This window comes from Malaya genurostris, chromosome 2 (assembly GCF_030247185.1).
Source record: "Malaya genurostris strain Urasoe2022 chromosome 2, Malgen_1.1, whole genome shotgun sequence".
Lineage (NCBI taxonomy): Eukaryota > Metazoa > Arthropoda > Insecta > Diptera > Culicidae > Malaya > Malaya genurostris.
In genome coordinates this window covers 99,390,482-99,416,894 of record NC_080571.1, presented here as the reverse complement: position 1 = coordinate 99,416,894, position 26,413 = coordinate 99,390,482, and the positions used below count along the sequence as shown (strand labels likewise).

At 36.5% G+C, this 26,413-nt stretch overlaps 1 protein-coding gene across 10 annotated transcripts in view; it reads left to right on the top strand.

The window, feature by feature from the left end:
* Nucleotides 1-26,413, top strand: part of LOC131427801 (GTPase-activating Rap/Ran-GAP domain-like protein 3) — a 659,718-nt gene that overhangs the window by 526,857 nt on the left and 106,448 nt on the right. For all 10 annotated transcript variants that reach the window (XM_058591317.1, XM_058591315.1, XM_058591316.1 and 7 more), the window contains 5 exons: nucleotides 14-112; nucleotides 6,266-6,369; nucleotides 6,718-6,832; nucleotides 22,128-22,237; nucleotides 23,824-23,976. In XM_058591317.1, the coding sequence (XP_058447300.1) occupies nucleotides 14-112; nucleotides 6,266-6,369; nucleotides 6,718-6,832; nucleotides 22,128-22,237; nucleotides 23,824-23,976 (581 nt within the window). The remainder of the gene's footprint in view (nucleotides 1-13; nucleotides 113-6,265; nucleotides 6,370-6,717; nucleotides 6,833-22,127; nucleotides 22,238-23,823; nucleotides 23,977-26,413) is intronic.

Here is a 26,413-nt window from a genome sequence, read left to right as displayed (position 1 = left end):
TCGTTTATTCCAGAACACGGCAGTTCCGATTTTGATGAGTTCCTGGAACTTCTAGGGGAAAAAATTCGCCTCAAGGACTGGGAACGGTATCGAGGTGGACTGGATATAAAAGGTGAGTGAGATTGACGGTACAGAAGATTAGTGTTTCTAAGAATGAAAAATTAACGATGACTGGCTTGCAGGTTCTATAACGGGAAGGTCAAAAAAGTCCGCTAGACAGCTGAGTCACTCATTGCTATCAGTTTGTAACGTCTAGACCGCAATCAGTTCTGTTGGAAACTAATTCTAGCAAATGTTATAAGAAACATTTACTTTCAGCTCTTATGTTACAGCACTTGTTTTTCATAGACTTCAGTGCACATAGAAAATGCAATTGGTCTCAAACCTATCAAGCAATATGTTGTATTTTATTCAGAGTTGCTCTATTGAGTCTTTGCACCATTATTAATTCAAAAGTTGTTTCAGTAAAGAGATTTCGAATGAAAACATCCTGTCATTATACAATATTCATCAATTAGTGCATTAACTTAAGAAGTAAGGGATAATTGGAATCAAAAAACACTTTTCTGTATTTTTTACGGAGAAACAGTTTAAGCTAATTTATTCGAACTTTTTTCACTTTTTTTTTAAAGCATCAGTTAAAGAATATTTAGTTAAATTTCCGTATATTAATATTGAAAAATAACGCGGTAACAGAGCATTTTTCAAAACCTCTTTTGAGAATCACGTTGCGCGGTGAGTACGATAACTCGCCGTAGAATTATCTGAAATCTAAAATGTAAATTTATTTTAAGTACGAGTTACCTTCTCCGTCGTTCTCAAGTTATTATTTAAATTTATTAACAGTTCGTGGCATATTTGAGCAAAAAACGTGATCTTACGCTGAATTTTCCTCCAATTTTCAAATGAGAAACTACCATAACATGAAAATGGAGAAATTTCAAAAACGTAGGAGGGGTGGCATTTTATACCAATAAAGTATGCTCCAAGTTTGAAAAGAATTCTGTGAAAATTTTAGAATGATTAATTGACTTTAGCGGTCGGAAAGTCTTTTTTTTCTGAAGGAAGAATTGCATAGCTGACAACGGCAACTTTCAACTTGTTCATTGGATATCTCGCCTTCAAAAGCATGGGTTCAAAATCTATCCTGACAATGTCTTGATAATTTAATTTAGATGCGATTAATTCATAAAAACATATATGTTGTCGCGATAAAAATGAAGTGAATGTTATTTTTGTGAAGGTAAGACGATTTCTATGGCGGTGCCATTGTTTTCTGCTCCACTTCCCTAGTAACGTAACGAAACATGAGAGAGAAATAAAATCGTCTCAAAAAGGCTGCCAAACAAGCGGTAGCTCTATTGGATTTTATGTGATGTAGTCAAATTTGTAACCGAAAATATCAAAACTTTCTTGGCCACCCGGCCACATCGAGAGTCATTTTGCATATTTGCGAGAGATCATGGAGAGAAATGGAATACGCACAGCGAGCCACATGTTTTTACGCGACCTACTGGCCTCAGCCCTAAAAGAAATCTTTACAATTCAATGTAAAACGATCGATGCAATAGAAAATTGATACAAAATTTTTCAAATGAATGGTAGAAATTGTTATCATCTTACTGATAGATGAGTTTTAAATGTGCACAAATACATTCTTAGGTTGCCTACCCCAATATTATGTGATGGATATAGGATGGCTAAACCAATTTGCACACTAATAGTTGGATTCAAATAGGGCTTTCAGTTTCCTAACACAGTGTTTGGTTTGACAAAGCAGTTTAGGTTGCACACGGCAGTTTAGGTCGGCACAGACTAACATATTTCAAAATCGTTACAATATAAAAATTGTTTGACGATTCTATTTTGGTACCTACACTTTCAGACCGTTCCTAAAATAACCATATTTCAAGGTTTTGGAAAATAAATGCAGTTAATGGTACAATTTGAAATATTAACAAAGCAGGAACGGAAACAAATTTTCGCTGCTAATACAAGAAAAAGCTGTGTATTGTGATCAGACGCTATAAGTGAAAAGTGTCATTGTTTACAAAGAATACAGACGATTTTGCTTTTTCCTCTTCAAAAAATCTTTACACTCCAATATGTTTACGTTTCGTCATTAACTCATCAGTGCATAGCAGATCAAATTGAACGACTTAATGCAAAACTCGCCCGTTCGATTTGAATCACTAAGTAGAAGTTAAGGTTCTGCTATCTTAAGAACACTTTTTATTTACAACTAAGTGCAATATCTTTATTGACGTGCCGAACGAAAACGAATTTTCGACTAATGCTGACCGAAGCAGGGCTGACATTATGCATCTCGAATCGAGTTGCTCGAAACGATTATTTTTTAAGTCGATTCGACTGAGCTGTGGCATTACGTATCGCTTTCGACCTCGTGATCGAGATCCTAACAATGTGGTACTAGATTTCGACTGACGCTGCTCGAACTGTCATAACAAACATAGGTGAACATCCTAACCCATATACATTGCAATCATGAAAAGAAATTAAACTGTGAATTATTGTTTGGGTATTTTCGATTACATTTATTCGGTTCAAGAACTGAAAAGAAGAAAACTGTTTGTAATACTGCGGTTTTAAGTTACCACGAAATTAACATGAACACATTTCTGAAATTTAAATCAAGAAGCAGATTGTTTCCACTCGATTTGAAAACGTAAAGAATTTTTTCAAGCGTGTTCTTGTACACAATTTATCGATGAACTTTTGAAATTATAATAAAAAAAATTCTGTGCTTTTCATGTATTGTTGCAAGTCTAATACATTTTACGTCATCCATATGTGTAGTTTTAATCAATGGCCTTAAGGTTATGCAGCTTTCATTGTAGTATTTTCTCATATTTATTAGGAGATATTGCTTTAGCTTTAATATACCAGGAGCAACCCATTCTTTGTAGTATTCATAATTCATTTAAGTACTATTGAAGAGTCAAATACACGCTAATAGCACGAGATTGTGATACTTTTGGCATATTCTGAATACTTTCAAGGTGTTTGGACAATTTTTTCAATTTACTTGAGTTAGATATTTGGGTAAGAACATTATTCACTCATTGTTATCAAGCGAATAAGCTTTTTCCCACAATCCGTTTGAGCGACGTTTTCTGTCCACAGGATTTAGAAATTTGATTATAAAACTACAGTTACTGGGCATAGGTTAGTTTCGACTTACTTTTGTTATTTTAAATAAACACCACGAAGCTATCAAATAATATGCACAGCTCGACCTGTACATAATATGCCAGACACACAAAATGTATAATGATGCATTAGAATAAAAATTATCAATATTAATATATTTATGAAAATCTAAGATGTTATCGATAACAATCTTTAAATAAAAAAGAAACGTATTCGAAAGCTCATAGTCGATAGTAATAAGGCTTTCGACCATTTCTTATCGAGTCCAGTCGTTTACGAGCTCGATTGTTTTGGTTTAATAATGGAAAAACTTCTCGATAATCTAATACTTCTTCGAGTGAAGTCGAACGAAGCTCGATGATCGACTTCAAATCGAGAACCATAATACGAAACGTGGTCGATTCGATAAAATTTTAGTCGAATCGAGATACATAATGCCACCACTGGTTTTAATATGTTCACGTTTCGTCTTTGACTCATGAGTGCATAGCAGTTCAAATTCAAATGGGGCTCACTAACCCCTAAATGACCAAACCTGCATCGGCCAGAAATAGTCGAAAGCTTCGTTGCAAATAAAAAGTGTTTTTTAAATAGCAGAAACTTTACGTCTGCTTAGTGGTTCAAGTTGAATTGCCGAGTTTTGCATTAAGTATTTTGGAATAATTCTATCTGACCAAATTCCTTTTCCTTTATCATTTCATTTCACGTCTTTCAGGGTTGTGAATTGAATAATGAAATTCATCCCTCGCATTAATCCTTTCACATTACAATGCTTACGATGTAGATGAATATGCCACACTGTTTCTACGGCATGTTCAATAAATAAAGTGAACATACTAGACATCAGTGATCATCTCGTTCAAGATAACCGATAGTAGATTTTAGGTTAGGTTACGTGTCACACTTCAAACTATTACAAAAAAAAACGAATTATTTTTCTCCAAAAAAAATTGATTATTGATTAACTTGATGTTGGATCCAAAGCAGAGTCTAAAATAGTTTTTCATCGCGCTATAAGTTCATGTTTTGTTCAGGGGTTGGGGCCAACTAGGCAACTGATATTACCTATATTGCCTATCTGAACAGGTTGGCCGGAGTCTGGTGGGAAAAACTACATAACCAAGTATAGATATACTCGATTCCTGCATCCATGTTGTAAAAGGCGTCAATTGAAGGAGTTTCTTATTTCATTTTTAATCCATCTAGTGGTGTAATGATGCTTTAATCATTTTACTTATAACATTATAAATATTACTGTGGAATTCTCAAAACCAACTGTTCTTTGAATAGAAATAGGAAAGTTTGTTCGGACTTAATCTAACTCATGTTTTATTTCGATTAAACCAATTAAACGAAATCTAACAAACGAAGCAAACCTGCGTTTCTGTTACTTTCGCATTTGTAAGTCAAGCTAAACAGCATGAATCAGCAGCGTAAAATTTGTTGTAAGATTATTGTGATTATTGTTATAATTGACATCACTACACCACCGACACGGTATTACTGCACTACCGACTGTGAAAATTGCAATTCATTGATATTCTTTTATTCTTTCGGTCGCAGTTATCATAAAATAGCTGTTACCAATGTCACACACTAGTAGCAGACATCCGTAACCGTTTCGTTTTCTTTATATCGTGCACCAAATAGAACATATCAGGCATCGTTCGTGTTGTGTTTTCTTCTTCCACGTTGCCCGTGCCGGCGTTGTACATTTTGTCATTCTATCTGGCGATTTGATAGCTTTGACAGTCATCGCCCTGTAACTGCGGAACCGGAAATCGGATCTGGATGAAATTTCACAATAGCTTTTGAGACAATGAGAGTTTTAATTCAAACTAAGATTTGTGAAAATCGATTCAAGCAACGCTGAGAAATCGAAGTGTTTTTGTTCACTATTTTCGGTGCTTTCGGAACAGGAAAAGGGGAGGTTAGTAACACCGAATTAAGAGTTTATTTGCCCACAAACTAACAAGTTCTGCAAACTAGAAGAATTTATCAGACAGATTTATGGGATTTGTACATCTTTTTGACCATCGTTCGTGACATAATACTCATGATATTGATAATTTTCCACTTATCATGCGTTTGTTCCGAAACCGGAAGTGAGATCTGGATAAAATGTTCAACAAATTTGTAGGAAATTATAAAAGGAGGTTATGGTTATCATAAGACCTTTAATTTGAATCTAAACTTGTGAAAATCGGTTCAGCCATCTCTGAAATAAGTGAGTGCATATTTTTTCAATTTTTTTGTGCATATCACCCTATATCTCCGGAACCGGAAATCAGATCGGAATGAAATTCAATAGCAGACTATGGGACTATAAGACCTTTAAAAATAATATAAATATTTCCTGTAAAATTCCCTATATAAAAATTTCCTGTAAAATTTCAGCTAATCCCGATCATTCACAGAGTAGCAACCAGGGGTCGTCACTAAAGCTCAAGGTCAATGTACAATGTTAGCTAAACAGTCGCCGTTGATGAACGCAACGGCAATTTCCACTGCTACCGATCAGTAAATTTTTTTTCTAAAATGTCATTTTATTAACATTTGAACAAACTGATATACAACAATGACAACATAACGAATGCAAAGAAAGCTGATTCTGGATATTTCAGCAACGGTTGTTTTTCTTCCCATTTCCATTTCCCCAAAGCGAATATTCGATTTCAAATCTCGTCAATTTTCACGATCTAATTTTATTTATGAAATTTAGCTTCCGATATGTATCATTTGTAAACAAATATGTCTTCACACCTAATTCTATTCGAATCCTTGCATACTCTATAGTTTTTCAACCAGTTTAGATAATACTGACTTTCCATTACATTCCATTGGCCGAAGCTTTGAATATGAACCCGCTACTGTAATTCATAATTCACTCGGTTGGAGATCCAATGGAAATCCTATCACGATTGGGTGCTGCTGTAGTTAAGTTACCATTCCTAAAATCGTTCCAAGTTAAATCTATCGTTCTGGATCTGACAATGCCTTCTCCTGGAACCACTCGGCTCGTCGTCGTTTTACTCTACCCAAGATTATCGGCACTAATTTTGCGATATAACTACCGACCTATTTATCTTTGCAGGTGACATGACGGGAAAGCTCTCGGTCTACACGCTGTACGAAGGCCACGAGATTATGTTTCACGTTTCCACGCTGCTCCCGTTCAGTCGTGATAACCGGCAGCAGGTAAGCGAATTGATTTACTTTGTTCCATATATCCAATGCAATCCCGTCTAATTTCATTTCCTTGATCCACTCCATTATGCGAGAATGCCCCCCTGCCACGGGCTGCCCGATTCTGGGCCCTTTAACTCGTTACCGTGGTGGGTGCTGCGACGGGTAGCGCCTGCTGGAAAACCCCTCGCGCAGTTGGTCCAATATTGAACCGTTGTTTACTATGCTGAAATCAGTTCGCAGATATTGACAAAGCCAGTACATACTAACACGGAATATTGTTATACTTTCACGATGGTACTTCGAATCTCCCCCGCTGGCTGCGTTTTGTGTTTGTACGCCGTTGGATCCGGGTTGCAGGTTGAGCGTAAGCGGCACATCGGGAACGACATTGTAAACATCATCTTCGTCGACGAGAACACCAACGGCGAAGAAACCGAATTCAACCCGAACAACATCAAAAGTCAATTTACACGTGAGTAGTACATCTGTAAAAGTACGTTGTTACGCAGTGCGAGAAACTATTCGGAAGCTATATTAGTTGGCGGCTATCGATTTAGTGTATTATTAATCTTCATGAATGCTTCGTTCATTTTCTATATAGTTTTTTTGTTATTCGTTTCTAATTCTAACCTTTCCACAAATTAAGAACTAATGATTATTGATTTAATAACGCAGCACTCTTTATTATTCATTTAACCGCAATAAATCGTGGTTCGCTTAGTCCATTATTATGCTTAAGTATCCAAGTTCACTATCGACTAGGAATCCAAGTAGGCGTTTCAACGCCATCGTGACTTGATTTTCAATGCATTCGTCAGTGCTGGCAACCGGTAGCTTATTTCAGGCAAATTAATTCATAGCACACCTTGTTTTGCGTTTCCTCCAGGTGGATAAATTTGTCGCCGTCCTAATGCTGTCGTCTAGACAAATCGTGATGTGACTTACTGAATACTACAAATCAAGAGAACACTCTTGCTTCAATGCGGTTTAAATTGAACAGCTCTCGTGGCATTATGCTCTGTTCAATTCTTGAGGTAGCTTTTGACAGTTGAAAACGCACATTTCTAAAGCAACATAGTTTATCTCGAATTTATTACACTAGAGTCTTAATTTACGCGAATCAAATTTGCACGACGTTTTATTTGTAATGGTGTAAATCGCATATAAAATGAATGAAATGTATATTAATGCATAGTCATCACATTAATTTTTTTCGTTGAATACACACTTATTTTTTTCGTTGAATATCTGCAAAATAATTGCCCGAGATTTGAACCGCCGAGTACTCGGTAATCATCTCGGCGAAAGATAAAATTGTGGAATCACGGCAATCTCAAATTTAACAAACCTAAATTTAACCTTTACTGAATGTTCGGCAAATGCAACAAAGTGAAATTTATGATTGCAGCAATTCCATGAGAAACTGATACACGATCTTTCAGAATTTCGTAATATTTAGAAGAATCGTTCTCCATCGAATAATATTAGGCCCGTATTTTTCTATTTTATCATCAGGGTAACCCCTCACAAAGAAATTGAGGGGGGATATAAAAATAGATTATTTACGATTTTCTTCAAAAACTACAACGATCAGCTCCATGGGGTTTGTTCGAGCCATTTGATGTGGAACAAGGCAACCAAAATTTCTAATAATCTACAATCAAACAGTTCAATCAATCGTCACACTTTTGAATCCGCAATTGCACGAGAGTCTGCTTAAATTGATCTTGATTAGGAACCAACACCGAACATTGTTTGTCTTGATTTGTATTCGTTTTATAGCCGACGAAATTACACCAATATATAATGTATGTAATTATATCTCTTGCGATTTCTATATTTAAGCTTCGCTTCGCCAAGCTTGTGTTCAAGCTATTTTTATAGCGTAAAGTTTCTCTACCATTCTGCGATTTCGGTTGAAGCGATAAACTTTTTTTCATTATCAATCGAGTTCATCTTATATATATTAGAAAGCACTCAAAATTTATCCAGGGGTAGTTGTCAATTTCTCAGACTGAGCGACATAACATGGAATTTCATCCGAGCACACAAGATCAGAGCATACCAATTAAAGCTTCGAATCGTTTTATGGCACTTTTTATCTTGCTGTCTAGCAACAACCTACCTCTAGCATGCTACGCGTAGGACTGAAACGTTACCTATAATTTCGCTTCTATTTATAGATTCGCGTGATTCCAACAGTTTCGTTTTTGCATGGATTGACTAATCAGAGCGATGCTTTCCCTTTGATATATCGCTTACTCCTTCAAAACCGTCGTCTATGGCAGGGAAATCCGGTATGCCGGAGACTTTTAGCAGACAAAATAGGACACTGCTCGGAACTAATCAAAATTTCAATCATATATAATTGAAAATACGTGGCTTGATACATTCAAATCGAAACTTAGAAATATTTCCAATCAAATGATGAAATAATATAAATAATTGATGCAAAGTAGACTGAGCTGTAAGTGTCTAAAACCTGACCACATTCATACGTGTATTTTTCGTTGAGTTTCTGATTTACACCCCTATATAGAAAATAAATATGTGTTCCACATAAACAAAAAACTTTTTTTTTTAAATCATAACGTTTGAACCACTTGGCCGATTTTGCTTATTTTTGGATATGTTGTCAATAAATGTCTATAGTTTTTAGAAAAAAATATACGAATATTGTGAAGTTGAAGTTTTGTGTTTGTAAAAGTCTATTGTATAAATTTTTAACGGATTTCATGGACAAATGGGCACTATGTCATAAGTTGACGATGTATGTTTTTTTTTTGTTCTGAGTTGTTGAGAAAAAACCGAAGAAACACAGAAACTCTGAAAACTTGAAATTAAAACATACATCGTTAATGTCTAGATATGTTTTGTAAAAACATTTCTGCTTTTAGAAAAAAATATGAAATGACATAGAGCCCATCTGTCGCAAACCATGAAAACCGTTGATAAGCTATACAATTGATTTTGTCAAACGCAAAACTTAAATTTTACAAAATTTGCTTATTTTTCCTAGAAACTCAAGGCATTTATTGACAACATATCCAAAAATTATTAGAATACGCCAAGTGGTTTTAAAGCTATGATTTAAAAAATATGTATTTTTTAAGAAAATCGAAAATAATTCATTTTATGATCCACCCTAACAAGGATATGGTCACCCTATCGACAAAATAAAAAAGGGGGTCTAATATTTTTCGCTGGAGAATGCTTTTCTCAAATATTACAAAATTCTGAGAGATCATATATCAGTTTCTCATGGAATTGCTGAATTACTGAGCTTTCAGTAATTAAAAGTAAACAAAGAATTTTTTTAATTATAAAGTTTTCATTTTATTTCCGTATCAACTTACAAAAAATACACATTACATTACTTATTAATTCTTACGTTTTGTATTCAGCTCATCAGTGCGTCAGCAGCTTACGTTGAATTTCTAACGCCACCTAACTATTCAACATAAACTTCTGATCAGACGTAAAGTATTTGCTATTTGCAAATTACTTGTTTGCACCGAACTGCTATGTCTATCCTGACGTGTCGAAAGAACAAAATAAATTGACGGCATACTGGCTGCCAACAGATTGGCAGCACACTAATCAAATCGATGTGGCAAAGCCGCATTAGACATTCGTTGACTTAGTAAACGGAAAATACCACATACATTTGCTTGGTAGATTGCTTTGATGCTTAGTGGCTAATAGTCAACAAGTTTCCTTGGGAAATCCGTTCTGAGGTTCATAAATTAATCTTTATTCAAGAGTACAATAATCAATCTTTATTCAAGAAGTACAATAGTATGTCAACAAAACGGACGTTAACGTATTATCATTCATTTGTGTTTATTTTAAATCAATACCAATTATAATATTCAAAAAATTGCAAAAATCGGCGAAATTACCCTTCCGGCGAAATGGCTTTTGATGAAATGGCATTCGGCGAAATATCATTCGGCGAAATGACCCCGATCCAGTTTATGTGCCGAAAGGGTAATTTCGTCGAATGGGCCACTTCGCCGAATCCTAAAGTCGTACTAAGATCGTAATTAGAATTGATTTAAAATAAAGACAAATGAAAGATCAGTCAGCGTCGCCTCGGCGGCTTTATGTCGCCGAGCCATCTTGGCTTCGGTTATGTGGCTGCACCGCATGAGTTATACAGGAGGAATAATAACACAAAAAAATAATATGATGTATACGAAATTACATTTTCGGTGAAATGTCCCATTCGAAGAAATGACCCTTTCGGCGATTTTCGGCGACTTTCGGCGGAATGACTGTACTTAAACTGTTTTGCACTGACGAATCCAAGCCAAAACATAAAATTTACATGTCGTTGAAGTTCTTCGACAAATCATATGACTTCCGGACAGTGAAAGCAGTATTTGGGAGGTGCTTTTTATAAATAATCAACAATAATTTGTAGTTATTTTACTCACTAGATAGACCGTAGATTCTCACATCTTCCTTTTGGACTAATTCCGGAAATATTCTTCGAAACATTTCATCAGAAAATAACTGCGTAGTGCCAAGAGAAAATATAAAACATAAATGACAGTTATCTTGCCTAATTTCGGCGCAAGTTAACACATATTTAGAAATTTCGGCAAACGCGCTTGCTGATTTTGTGATAATAGTTAATCAACGATGAGTTCAGCGGCAAATAGATGCACTTTGCCGAAAAATCAGTAATCTACAACACAAATCTCGGAAAACATAATATTGATTACTGAGCAATCAGCTAAATTATGTGTTTCCGATCTGTCTCGGCATTTTATTTTACCGAGCTCGAGAATTGCTTTTAAGAGTGTACACTCGCCATGTTGTTTTGCGAATCACTCGACTTTCAATCATTGAATTGAGATAAAGTCGAACACAATGTCATTACTGCGATTCTGAAAAGCATTGCCAAAGAGAAAATAGTACAACTATTTCGAAATACTACTTTTATAGGAGCGTGGAAACTCGACCTTGCTCGTGATACCACGTGAAAATAATAGATTTATTGCGGATGTTCTCCGACATCCAAAAACTATTTGGAGTGCACTGAAACCTTAATTTACGAATTAAACGTAAGTTCATAAATCGAGTTAATTCATAAAAAAAAGTTTACTTTATTTAGGATTTGATTTTTTAAAAAACTACGTTATCTGGAATTTATTTCGTAAAAAAAAAGTTTGTGCAATGAATATATTGAAGCCTAAACATATGAATATTTTAGGAATGGATTTGATGTGTTTGTATCAAAAAACTATGTTTAAGGTGGATCCTAAATCCAACTTGACGACTTCCGATCTATTGATAATCCTTTGAAATATTTGAGGTCGTTTCGAAATCTAAGATGGCAACATCCGGTTTATTGATATTCCTTGAAACCATTTGTAAATGAGTAAGGGTTTCGACGCTAAAAAATACCCATATTGTAATGGTTTCCATGGAGTATCAATTACCCGAAAATCGTTATCATTTTGTGCAAAAGTTTCTTTTTACGAAGTAGCTTTCATGATACGTGGAATTTTCGAGAAATGATTTTTTGAAGTTCCGCGTTCACAAAAAGAGCCCTTTTTCAACAGCCTGTACTGAAAAATCTAATAAAGATACAAAAGCACGTTTAAAAAATGAAATGTGCTTCTTTTCCTTAGCTTTCAAATAAGCGATTCCAAAAAACAACCTTATTGTTTATTCAATGAAAATAGTTAAAAATTAATTAAGAAATAAAAACAATTTCAACTTGGGCCTAATTTATTTTCTCTTTTTTTTTGTTGCAAAAGAAGTCTGAAAAGTAAAGACGTATAGGTATTCTCTGAAAAGAAAAGACGGATAGGTATTCTAGATTGAATCAGTTATAAATTTAGAAGGGGAAAGCTAGCCTAGACAGGCTCATATAAGCATGATCAGAAGAAATAAATGAATTCTATTTTTATATTTTTTTATATTCAAGATTTGAATCTTGAAAAATCACTATTAGGGGAGCTACCTGGAATTTCCGAAACAAAAAAGGCGATACCAAATATCTAAGTACATACAACAGGTATTTGCATTTTTTAACAATAGCCGTTCAACCGAGAAGGTTGCGTATAGAAGCGTACAGTTTAATAACGCTGGTTGGTTTACACGCGTTAAATACGACAACGGTTGAACTACAGGTAGAGACCTGTTGGCAGCAGCCGTTAAAACGTATAGTCGTGCTGCATAAGAGAGCCCTAGTGCTGGGCCAAGCTGGTGAAGGAAACAACAAAGGGCGTTTCCCAAACTCTACCCAGGCCGCAATATACAGCCACAAGTGCTGAGCAGGAGAGTGCAAAGGCACATCGAAGAGGAAGAGTGCAAAGGCACATAGAAGCAGGAGAGTGCAAAGGCACACCGGTGCGAAGGCACTTCGGTGCAGAAGCATATCGGTGCGGAGCACTAGGAAGAAGGAGACAAGACAACTCGGTCTTTCCACTGCCATACAACACGCAGGTATACACCGGTGACCTGCGCGTGTTACAGCTGGCGAAGACGAAAGCAAATCGGAATTCGAGTGGTGCTGGATGTCAGGTAGCAGTAGCATCACATCATATTCTATCGCTACAGTGAGCTTCAGCATTGTATCAACGTCCAGATACATCCAACAAGAACATCTAGAGCAACGAGGATCTACACGGCAGTGCTACGGAGATAGACAACAATTTCAAGGTAGAAGTTTTTTCTTTTCCTTTTGATTGAGTACTGTGTAGTGTTGGTTTCAAATTTTATTTTAAAGTTTACTTAAAAATTTTAATGTAATGGATGAATCCATGGACGTAAATCCTAGCATGAATCCGATACCCCCACGAACGAAAAAATATCAGGAGAGCTCTTCTGGGCCTTGGATAGTCTTTTTTAGACGTATATCAAAGCCATTAAACATTTTTCAAATTAATAAAGGTTTGACATCACGATACTCTTCAATCAAAGAGATCATAAAAGTAAATAACGATAAAATTCGTGTTGTGGTAAATAATTTGAAACACGCGAATGATATTGTCTCTTCGGAACATTTCAATAAAGAGTATAAAGTTTACATACCCTCCAAAGATGTCGAAATTGACGGTGTTGTTACCGAAGCGAGTCTTTCGGTAGATGATTTACTCAAGCATGGTGTTGGTCGTTTCAAGAACTCTATGCTTGAGGGTGTGAAAATACTGGAGTGCAAACAACTGTACTCAGTAGTTCATGAAGAGGAAAAAAAAGTTTATCGCCCATCAGACTCGTTTCGAGTGACATTTGCCGGGTCTGCGTTGCCGTCCCATATCTATGTCGATAAAATTCGCCTCCCTGTTCGGCTTTTTGTTCCAAATGTAATGAATTGTACGAACTGCAAAAAATTCGGCCACACAGCTACTTACTGTAGCAATAAACCAAAATGTATTAAGTGTGAAGGACCTCATAAAGATAATGATTGCAACAAGGAAATTGAAAAATGTATTTATTGTGGGAATAGTCCTCATGATGATATTTCAGTATGCACTGCATTTAAAATGCACAAAGACAAAATTAAGCTTTCTTTAAAAGCACGGTCTAAGCGCACATATGCAGAAATGCTTAAAACGGTCATTGATGTCCCCCCTTTGGAAACCGAAAACGGGTTTTCAAATCTAGAGGAACCAGAGGACTCTGACTCTGACGAAAATAGTGAAGGTAATTCGTTTATCACTACCCAAGGGTCAGTTAAGAGAAAGAAGTCTTCCTCCAAATTACCAAAAAAGACACCTAAAATTTCATCTTCAAAAAAGATCCCCGTGTTAAACAAAAAAAGTCAAAACCAAAGACTGTGCCTCCTGGTTTGTCAAATTCACAAACCAATCCAGGATCTAGTACAGAAAAAGATAATAATCCAGTGGGCTCCATTTCACAGCCACCAACAGGATTACTGAAGTTTTCGGAAATTGTTGAATGGATTTTCTCAGCATTCAATATATCTGAACCCTTAAAGACCCTCATAATGGCATTCCTTCCAATAGCTAGAACCTTTTTGAAGCAGTTATCAGCTCAATGGCCAATTGTCTCAGGTTTTGTATCTTTTGATGGATAATTTATCACCCGTCGCAAATGATACAATCACTGTCCTGCAGTGGAATTGTCGAAGCATCATGCCAAAACTTGATTCATTTAAAATATTATTGCATAGTCAAAAATGTGATGTATTTGCTTTATGCGAAACATGGCTTACTTCAAACATAGCTTTAAATTTTAATGATTTTAACATTATACGTCTCGATAGAGACTCTCCGTATGGTGGAGTGCTTTTGGGAATTAAGAAATGCTATTCCTTTTATAGATTAAACATCCCTTCAACTTCTAGTATAGAAGTTGTTGCTTGCCAAATAAACATTAAAGGCAAAGATATTTGCATAGCTTCGGTTTATATTCCTCCAAAAGCACAAGTTGGACAGCAACAGCTTAATGAAATGGTTGAAGCCCTTCCTGCACCACGATTGATTCTGGGGGATTTAAATTCGCACGGTATTATGTGGGGTTCCGTTTACAATGATAGCAGATCATCTTTAATACAAAACATTTGTGACAATTTTAGCATGACGGTATTAAATATGGGTAGCATGACACGGATCCCAAGACCTCCGGCACGCCCAAGTGCATTAGATCTATCTCTTTGCTCAACATCAATTCGACTAGATTGCACCTGGAAAATACTGCCTGATTTACACGGTAGCGATCATTTACCAATCATCATCTCAATTAGCAGTAGCAATTGCATTGCTACTTCCGCTAGTATTCCATATGATTTGACAAAAAATATCGACTGGATTAAATACCAAAGTAGTATCTCTAGTATTTTGAATTCAATGGAAGAGCTCCCTCCACTTGAAGAATATGACTTCCTCATTTGTTCGATTCTGGAGGCAGCAGAACAATCCCAAACTAAACGCTTTCCTGGGCCAACGACTAACAGAAGGCCTCCCAACCCCTGGTGGGACAAAGAGTGCTCAGAGGCTAAACTCGCAAAACAAAATACTTGCAAGACGTTTCTAAAACGGGGAGGAGGAACTCCTCAGAATTTTGAAAAACTTATGGTTTTAGAAACCAAGTACAAGAGCATACTTCGAGCCAAAAAATGTAGCTATTGGAGACATTTTGTCGAAGGTTTGTCAAGAGATACCTCAATGAGCACTCTTTGGAACACGGCCAGACGAATGAGGAATCGTAACGTGGGCAATGAGAGTGATGAATACTCGAACCGATGGATATTTGACTTTGCTAGGAAAGTTTGCCCAGATTCTGTTACTACGCAGAGCATTATACGGGAATCTCCTCCAAATAATGGTTTTATTAATAACCCATTTTCAATGATGGAATTTTCTATAGCACTCTTGTCTTGTAACAATAACGCTCCAGGGTTGGACAGAATTAAATTCAACTTGGTGAAGAATCTGCCCAACCTCGCAAAAAGACGTTTGTTGGAATTGTTCAACAAGTTTCTTTAGCAAAATATTGTTCCACCTGACTGGAGACAAGTGAAAGTTATCGCCATTCAAAAACCGGGGAAACCAGCTTCCAATCACAACTCATATAGACCCATTGCGATGTTGTCCTGCATCAGAAAATTGTTCGAAAAAATTATTCTACGACGTCTCGACACTTGGGTCGAGACGAACGGTTTGTTGTCAGATACTCAGTTTGGCTTCCGTAGAAATAAAGGGACGAATGATTGCCTTGCATTACTTTCGTCTGACATCCAAATTGCCTTCGCTCAAAAGCAACAAATGGCATCTGTATTTTTAGACATTAAAGGAGCATTTGATTCAGTTTCCATTGATGTTCTTTCAGACAAGCTTCACCAAAATGGACTCCCAGCGGTTATAAATAATTATTTGCACAACCTTTTGTCAGAGAAACACATGCATTTTTCACATGGCGATTTGGCAACACTCAGAAATAGTTACATGGGTCTCCCGCAAGGCTCATGCCTCAGTCCGCTCCTCTATAATTTTTACGTAAATGACATTGACAGCTGTCTAGTAACCCCATGTACACTAAGACAATTGGCAGATGATGGCGTGGTTTCAGTTACTGGACCCAAAGCTATTGATCTGCATAAACCATTGCAAGATACCTTAGATAACTTGTCCGATTGGGCTGTTCATCTTGGTATCGAATTCTCTGCGGAGAAAACAGAGTTAGTCGTCTTTTCAAGAAAGCATGATCCCGCGCAGCTTCAGCTCCATATGATGGGAAGAATGATCCAACAGGTTTTAACTTTTAAATACCTCGGGGTGTGGTTCGATTCCAAATGCACGTGGGAAGGACACATTAGGTTTCTGATAACAAAATGCCAACAAAGAGTAAATTTTCTTCGAACAATAACAGGGTCTTGGTGGGGTGCTCATCCGGAAGATCTAATAAAATTGTATCAGACAACGATACTTTCAGTGATGGAATATGGATGCGTTTGCTTTCGTTCCGCTGCAAACTCTCATATTATCAAACTGGAGCGAATTCAGTATCGTTGTTTGCGAATTGCTTTAGGGTGCATGCATTCGACACATACAATGAGTCTTGAAGTTCTGGCGGGAGTTCTTCCATTAAAAGATCGATTTTGGGAGCTTTCATCACGCCTGCTAATAAGATGTGAGGTGCTGAATCCCATGGTAATTAATAATTTCGAACGACTAGTCGAGCTTCGATCTCAAACAAAATTCATGACAGTATATTTTAACCATATGTCACAGGAAATCAACCCTTCAAGATATATTCCTATCCGTGTCAGCCTCCTAAATGTCCCTGACTCAACTTTATTTTTCGATACATCCATGCAGCGCGAAGTGCGTGGAATCCCGGATCATCTACGTTCGACGGAAATCCCAAAAATATTTTCAAGTAAGTTCAGGCATATTGACTCAGAGAAAATGTTTTACACGGACGGATCGCGAATTGAAGAAGCGACAGGGTTTGGTATGTTCAACAATAATGTTTCGGCCTCATTTAGGCTTCAAGAACCTGCATCTGTTTATATAGCAGAGCTAGCAGCAGTTCATTATAGTTTGAGTGTAATCGTCACATTAATTCCAAACCATTATTTCCTCTTCACAGATAGTCTGAGTGCAATTGAAGCCATTCGCTCAAACATGACTGGCAAGACTGAACCGTTTTTCCTGGGCAAAATAAAACAGTGCCTGAACGACATATTGAACAATAATTATCTAATCACTATAGTCTGGGTCCCGGCTCATTGCTCCATTCCTGGCAATGAAAGAGCCGATATTTTAGCCAAATGTGGTGCTATTGAGGGTGAAATTTATGAGAGACCAATTGCTTTCAACGAATTCTATAGCTCGTCTCGCCAAAGAACACTTGCCAGCTGGCAAGCTTCTTGGGATAAAGATGATCTGGGTCGGTGGATGCACTTAATTATTCCGAAAATATCGACAAAGGCATGGTTCAGGGGACTGGATGTGAGTAGAGATTTCATTCGTGTGATGTCCAGACTCATGTCCAATCACTACACGTTAGATGCACATCTCCTTCGAATTGGGCTCTCCGAGACTAATCATTGTGCTTGTGGCGAAGGTTATCGAGATATTGATCATGTCGTTTGGACATGCGTGGAGTATCGTGATGTCAGATCTCAACTAATAAATTCTTTGCGTACCCAAGGTAGACTATCCAATATCCCAGTTCGAGACATTCTTGCTTGTCGTGACCTTTCATACATGAAACTTATTTATCATTTCATAAAGAAAACTGGAGTTTCAATTTAATAAAGGCCCCTTTCAAGACTTAGTTCTGATCCCAGCTGCGTCCATGAGTTCAACCAATAGCTAAATTAGAATAAAAATAATGTAATGATACAAACAAACTCGAAACAGTTTATGAAATTATTAACAAAATGTCTGAAAATAACAGCTTATTTTATAATTTATAGAAGTTAATCGTTTGGTTCAAATAATATTTCCGAGTAGATTTCATAATTAATGACGAGTTACCTAAGATGATATTTAAGTAATAAGAGAATATGTTTTAATAAATGCAAAACGTTGTGACTATGTTAGAATTAAATTAGGATAAGAATATTATGTAAAAGTGATGCTACGGCGAAGAAAAACTTATGTAAACTGCCTTAAGAAATAAACGTATTTATGAAAAAAAAAAAACAGGTATTTAGTCAGTAGTAGTAAGTCGAAGAAAACAAATTATATAATAAAACGCAGACTAACTAATTCCAACAGGAAGGAAGGAGGGGTTGAGTTTATAGAAATTTAGCGTGACGTAATTTGTACATAGCGTCTAACTGTTAAACGTCAATATTACTTATCACATCTCGTTTAGTTATTGATGAAATATTTCAATTCGATTGAATGTGATTCATTTAATAGTTCAATCTTTCAATAAAAAGCAACTAGATATACGATCGTAATAATAATGATAATTAACTGTATCAGAAACAGACAAAATAATTGAATATAGTAATATCATTATCTATATATATAAAAATGCAGAGATCATTCTTTGTTATCGCATCACGTAAGAACGGATGGACGGATTGAGATGATTTTTTTTTGTTTGATCAGTTTTTACCCCCACCGGGTTCGTACATCAAAAAAATTAGGAAAACTTACCGGAAAAGTGGGAAAAACCAATAAAGTTATTTTGTATGGACAATGGAATTTTCCACTGAAAAAGTCGCCAATGATTGCTAGATCTACGATTGATGTTTGGCGCGCAACGAGTTGCATAAGTGCTTGGCCGTCGAAGGAAAGAATACTAGATCGTCGAATAAATTTTTTGGCGCGCAACGAGATGTTTTGTGGAGAATTCTCATGCTTACGTGATTAATTGGGTATCAAAATTATTGCTTGGTAAATAAATTAATGACAGAATGCATATGACTGTATGACCGCTGCAGGTAGAAGAAAAAAATCTGATATCCAGTTGAAGAATTGTATGTAAAAAAATCATATGAATAATATTGATCATTGTGAGCGCGAGTTTAAAAAATCAGAAAATTTTTGAATAAATCAATGAAAAAAATGTGCTATCGAAGCGCTAAGGTCAAACTAAAAGATCTTCCTTGCATTTTGCTTTCGAATGTTTTAGATCACACTAAGCACACATAATAAGTGGCAATTAGATCAATGTTCAAGGTGACTACCATAATGGATTGAGACTGCCATTTTCTGTTTCATATTCTGTGAAGAATGTTAAAACTGGTAAGATAAATATCAAATTAAAATTTAAGCGTCGTCTCTCCAAGCAATCAAAAGTTCCACAGTACCTGAAAAGTATCAACTTTATTAGAGCTTTAATGTACGCGTGGTACTTTTTAGCAACTAGAACGTACAGAAAATGTTTCTCGCTGCTTTAAAGCTGTACGAGGAACTTCTGAAAAATTTGTTCTGTTGCGTCAGGTGAACATTCAAGTTTGAGTAATTCCTTAGACAACGGACTGTTGGGAATGTTTTGTATGCTACTTAAGCCAAATCCTTTTTTACGAACTTTTGCTTACTTGGGCTAAGAACAAATTGTAAATATATCTTACTCTACCGCATGAACAACTCTAGAAGAGAAACTCTGCAAAATTGTGTTAAGTTTCTCAATCCAACATTATGGTTAGTGAGCTTTTTTATCGATTACCAGAAGTAAGAGTCACATCTGGAACGGAAAACGTAGCACCTTATATCCATTCCGTCGGAGCCGTTAGAGACGGATCTCTGTTCAGTTCATTGACTCAAAGGATGAGATGGCAACCTGTGCATTTTCTCAGTTTTAATATAAATATTTTACATTTTCACATTAATTTTTTGTAGCACTCCTTTTTTAAGTTAAAGCGTGTGTGTGTCGCATTCCGTTGATTGTAGGTTAGGTAATCAGAAAAACAATGGAGACATACGTGAAGCACTTAGTCGTCATTTCTGCTGTTCGAAAACATAAATTCGAACGAATAATTTTTGGGAGAGACGAAGTTCGACGGGTCAGCTAGTTCCCAATATAAAAACAATGACAAACTGAGAATTTCGTTTTCAACTAATATTTCTCCTCTTGGTTTGATTTTATAATCGCTGAGTTAAGTACTTTGATGCTATTTTCTGATTCAGAATTGGTATTTTTTTTTATATTTGACCGATCGACATGTCAGTAAAAATATTGAATTTCAGTGCTAAGCAAAAACTTTACGTCTGCTTAGCGGTTTATGTCGGACTGATAAGGAGTGTAGTTAAGTAGTTAGCAACATTGATTATTGAATAAAAAAGCGAAAAAAAAACATATTTTGACATCAGTTTTCGATATATTGTAGAAAAATTACATTTTTATGCATTTCACTGATTATATTGAAGAAAATCCCAGTTTCTGGGAAACGCTTGCACTTTGGACTTGACATTCTTCATTAAATTCTGCACAGTTACTTTTGTGACTTTTCTGGTGGCAGCTGTCAAGTTTTTTGAACTCCTGCATGTTTTGGGACACTGTACCTTCCTTCCGAAAGTGCCGCTTGACAATTGCCCAATACCTTCCAATTGGCCGAAGATCCGGGCAGTTCGGTGGGTTGATGTCCTTTTACACGAATTGTACATTATTTTTTGACAACCACTGTAGAACGGAGTTGGCGTAGTGGGCTGAAGCCAAATCCGGCCAAAATAGAGCAGGAGCCTTATGCACAGTGGCAGCATTCCCTTCTTCAAACATTCTTCCTCGTACACCTTGGCGTTAATTGTGCCCTTCGTGAAGAAAATCGACGACCGCAAACAACAGGTACAAATTGCTTGCCAGACCAACACCTTCTGCCCAAACTTTTCCATCGCCACCGTGGTGTCAGCGTCGTCCAGGTCCTGGTACAGGAGTAGGTTTCGTCGTCGATCAGGATGCATCCGTTTTTATTCTGTAGAATCCGGTTATACAGTTTTCGCGCTCTTGTTCTGGCCTGAACTTGCTGTACCAGGGACTTTTTCGGCACCTTCTGTTTCTTGTACGTTTTCAGGGAGTTCCGAACTTTGATCCGTTGAATCATTCCGATGCTGGTGTTGAACTGCTTGGCCAAATCCCGCGTTGACGCCGATGGGTTTTTCCTGATGTACTCAACCACTTTTAAGTCCCTTCCGGGCTGGCTGGGACCCGTTTTCCTACCGGATCGAGGCAAATCCTTCATGGAAAAGGTCTTACCGAACTTCTCGATAATATTTTTGACACACCACAACAGTTGTGGTGCACTTTCACCCGTTTTGCCATTTCGTTGTACATGACACCACTTTCTGAGCACCAAGTGTGCAGAATTTCCTTTCGCGTTTCCGGATCAATTCGACTCATCATTGCAACGATAAACCGTACCGAAACCAATCGATTGCGCAGCTGTTATTGACATGTAAACAAACATGTCACCGCAAAACACGCTGTAAAAATTAAGCCATTTCAGAGTAATAACTGTTTGAATGTTGCTAACTACTTATCGATACACTCCTTAAGTGTCATAACAGCTCAACATAAACTGGTATGCACTGGTGAGTCAAAGACGAAATGTAAAAGAGATTGCTATTAATTGAAATATCGTTTCTACCAAAAACAAGCCTTCGATTAAGATGAAAAAAAATGCTAGTTCTATGCTTTTATATATAGAATACTGATGCAAAACACATTTCGAACGTTCGAAGATACGTTTAAATCACTTTGTAAAACTGGTTGAATGCATTAAATTATCACAAAATGTTGCTTGAAATTTTGATTTTTTTTTGTTTTCAGTTCATTACATTGCATTAAGTGTGACTTTATCATTCGTATATAATTGTTTCTTACAGATGTGTTTGCGGTCGTTACTAAGCGAAGTAGAAAATATCGGCTCTCGGTGTACTGTGATGAGACTGTCCCGCCATTCGGACCAACCTTACCAAATCCTCCAGAGTTCGAGGTGAGTCAAATTACCGTGTTTTTTAAATTTATTAAAGAATTTATATCTAATTAGTTATTTGGACATATAAACTATCAATCAACACGGAGCAGTTCAAATTGAACTGCTTAGTGCTAAACTCAGCAGTTCAATTTGAACCGCTAAGCAGACGTAAAGTTTCTGCTATTTACAGAACACTTTTTGTTTTGCAACAGAGTTCAATGTCTTTTTTTATGTGCCGAACGAAAACGTGTTTTCGACTATTTCTGGCCGATGCAGGTTTGGTCATTTACGGGTTAGCCAAATTTTGTGCTAGGGCGCATAACCGTTTTAATTAAACTTTACGTCTGCTCAGCGGTTCAAATTGAACTGCCGAGTTTAGGCCCTAAGCAGTTCAATTTGAACTGCTCTACACTGATGAGTCAAAGACGAAACGTAAATATAACCAAAACGTTTATGTGCCCTAGCACAAAATTAGGCCAACTCATAAATCATCAATCAACAGAACTACGAATAAGGTATTAATACCAAACTTCTAACACATGGATCAATAAGTCCCGAGACTAACAATGGAAACAACAGATCAAAGCCCAATTCGTTCAATTTCGCCATTGTTTTCATCGACTTGTGGCAGGGTGCATTTTGTTCCATCGAAAGCAATCGCGGAACCCACTTGGAAAAAACCTTTTTTCTGCTCAATTTTTCATGAAGGATAACAAATACACTTCCATATGATATCTGTGTCATCTCTGCAATCTCACGGAGCTTCACTTTACGATCTTTCATTATATTTTTTGTCACTTCACTCACATTTTCCGGTGTAACGACTTCCACAGGTCTACCCGAGTGTTCCGCGTCATTTGTGTCGGTACGACCACGTTTAAACTCGGCGAACCACCGACAAATCGTTGCTTTTGATGGACAAGAGTCCGGATAACATTTTTCAATCCATTGTTTCGCTTGCACGGTGTTTTTACCCATTAAAAACAATGTTTTATTAAAACACGAAACTCGGTTTTTTTCCATTTTTTAAACAAACTACAAAACGACTTTACTCCAACCTCGATAACTCAACTGTTTCTGGTCGGATCGACTTAAAATTTTGACCCGTTTCAAGCAAAGGTTAGTACTCTAGAAAGACGTGGTTACTGGTTTACTACGAGCGCCATCTCTGCTTTAGTCTCGGGACTTATTGATCCATGTGTTAGCACAATTGCTGAAAAAAAATCGGAACAGCTGTTAAAATTGCTTTGACATATAATATTGAACTATATCTATTTAATAAACTTTATTCAAGTTTTCTTTGCGTTCGCTAATTATTCAACAGTTCAAATTTAACCACTAAACAGACGTAAACATCGAACTCTACTTGAACAGCAACTTAATTTTAATTGAACCAAAATTTACTGACATGTTTCAATAATCGGCACTAAAAGTATTCTTATCCTGTGATTATCAGGTGCGTGTGGAAGCAGATGCTTCCACCAACAGCTAACATATTTTCACGATACGGTCGCCTACTGTTTCTCTTATTTTTAGGTTCACGCAACAGATGGAACCGTAATTACTTGTTTTTGCTCTGTTTTGTTTTTTTTTCGCTCTGACAGGATCCTGCCATTTTCCGGGACTTTTTGCTAGTCAAACTGATAAATGGAGAAAAGGCCACCTTCCAGACGCCCACATTCTCAAGGAAGCGCGAACGGACGCTTGAGATGCTGATCAAAGACCTTTACGAGGAGTACGTGCATGACAATAAAATGGTGAGTAAACTGATAAGTAGAGTGTTTCGTTTCATCTTCGTCTTCGAAGCTGGCATGTATTTTGAAATGCATTCTGTATTGAGATTTGGTTTATATTCTGTGATATTGAAGATACTCTCCTACACAAGTTTACTCATGTTTATGAGTTGCGTTTTACTAACTAAGTATATACTTTTAATATATTAGATTTTCAAAAATGGAGAAAAAAGTTAGATGAAAATAAAAAGATTTTCAAAAATGAAGAAAAATGCTAGATGAAATTGGAGAACTTTAAGCCACAGAAAAATAGTTTAGTATTCAGCAGACGTTATTAAAACATAAGCTCACCTATTTATTCAGCTCTCAAAAAATTCCAACTGCCCATAATAAAAAATTAATGTTTCATCGCTTATTATTTATGCTACCATTTTATGGTTTCGCCCACTATATATATAAAACAGCGATCTTTAGTGGGCGAACAATTTAATTAATATGTCGTATGAATCAGATCGATAAAGCATCTGAAGAAGAGTTCCGCTGATGTCAAATATTGTATCATTTGGTATCTGTTGATATTCTGTAAGGATAACAGTATTGTTCTACTGAGAAAAAGAATTTTAGTCTAACTCTACATTTTTTGCTATCCTTGTAATCCAAACAACTATGATTTCAATTTTTAATGTTAATACAGAAATTTCAAGCGAATAACCGGTTACCGAATTTTAATCCACAAATTCAACGAAGTAGGCTAATGAAATAAAATTACCGTCGGTTGTCAACGTCACTCGGAGTATCCTAACAACCACCAAATAAAATTCACAGCAGACTCTTCAGTATCACACCCAGTTATATTCTAGAAATATTTACTTTATCACACGTAGATTTCCAAAAGAATAATCTGAGACCGGAGAGAGTTGCCATCACAGGGATCACATGCGGTGTTCTTGTGCTGCTCTCAAAAAAGTATAATTTCAATGTGTTGTTTGATACGTATAGTTAAAAACTTGGTTGAAATAGTTATTTTGAGTGACAGTGCAGGGGTGGCAAGTGTTTAGTAGTGAGAGTGCTATTTATTGAACAATATTGATCCGCGAAACTAAAGATGCCCAAGCGGCGGATACTGTGAATTTGCCGCCCCAAAATTCAACGATGTTAACCCGTTAACCGATCGAAGCGTCGTCTGCATGTCATTGTCGGTGTTGTCGGATAATGTTGATCTTAGTTTATTTATGTCCGTCTAGTAGTTTTCCATCACGGAGCACTGGAGTGTCGCTCAGCGCGTTCTTATCTATAACTCTCTAAATCCAGGTTAACGGTTCAATGCATAGGGCGCTGGTCTTACAAACCAGTTGTCGTATTTCGTAAGGATTCTTAGTGTCAGTAGGACTAACCATCGTAATACTAACCATGCAATGATTCTATACGCTATGAATCAGCTGCAAAGTCTGTTGAAACATAAATGCCAAATGAGTGTAATGCTAGGACTTTGCTTTGCTTGCTCAACTCTGTACACATCCTTTGCGCAACCCTGTATGAATGGCATTTCAACAAGCTTAGGTTGGTTTGGAATCTACTATTGGTTCAATAAACTTCCAATTCCGGATATAAAATGGTTTCAGTGAAGGAAACGACAAAACTCCTTCCCGCTCAATTCTCTTGGATATGAAAGAACCGATTTCAATAACTTTAGGTTCGTTCGAGACTAATATTGGAAGATCATGTTGCTGATACTTCAAGTGCCGGCGAAATAATGTATAAGTGACGCAACCGACAAATTCCTTTTTTCTATCTGCACAATTATTTTAGAATGTGACCAATGATCCAGTTCAAATGTATTATTTCTGTTACATTTGGTTTCTGGAATGATTTCGACCAGACCAAATTCATGTTTGAAATTATCCTAATCAAAAAAAAAGTTTTTGTGAGACTGTGAGAATAACAAGAGAAATGCATTACCACACCATGAGGTGGATAAGGAATAGGTTAGTATATATGAAGGAAAAGTAAAATTTATTCTAATTTCTGCTCCAGCAGCCGTGCCGGATGTGACATACACTGACGATCACACTACTGCCCTAAACTTTACTTTCCTTACGCACAAGTTTTGCTGACGTGCCGTACGGGCAGCATTCAGTTCTTCATTCGTTTCTCTTTCAGTCGAAGCCCAGCTGAACCACCGTCGTCAGTTGATCTCTTGAAATAACAAAATATCTCTTTCAATTTTTTTAAAAAGCGGTTTTCGAATGAGGTACATGTAAACATTCGAATTGGTTCAAGAGATTGGATGAAAGGTAAATCAGTCATAAAAAATAAAATATCAACTACAGCATAAGCATAAATTAATTGTTTCCTCTTTCTGTTTTCAGTTTTAATACTTTAAAACACATCTCATATGTTTCAAACAATCAAAAATTATCGATTTAAACTTGCTGGTGATGTTGATGTTCATGCCTATTCA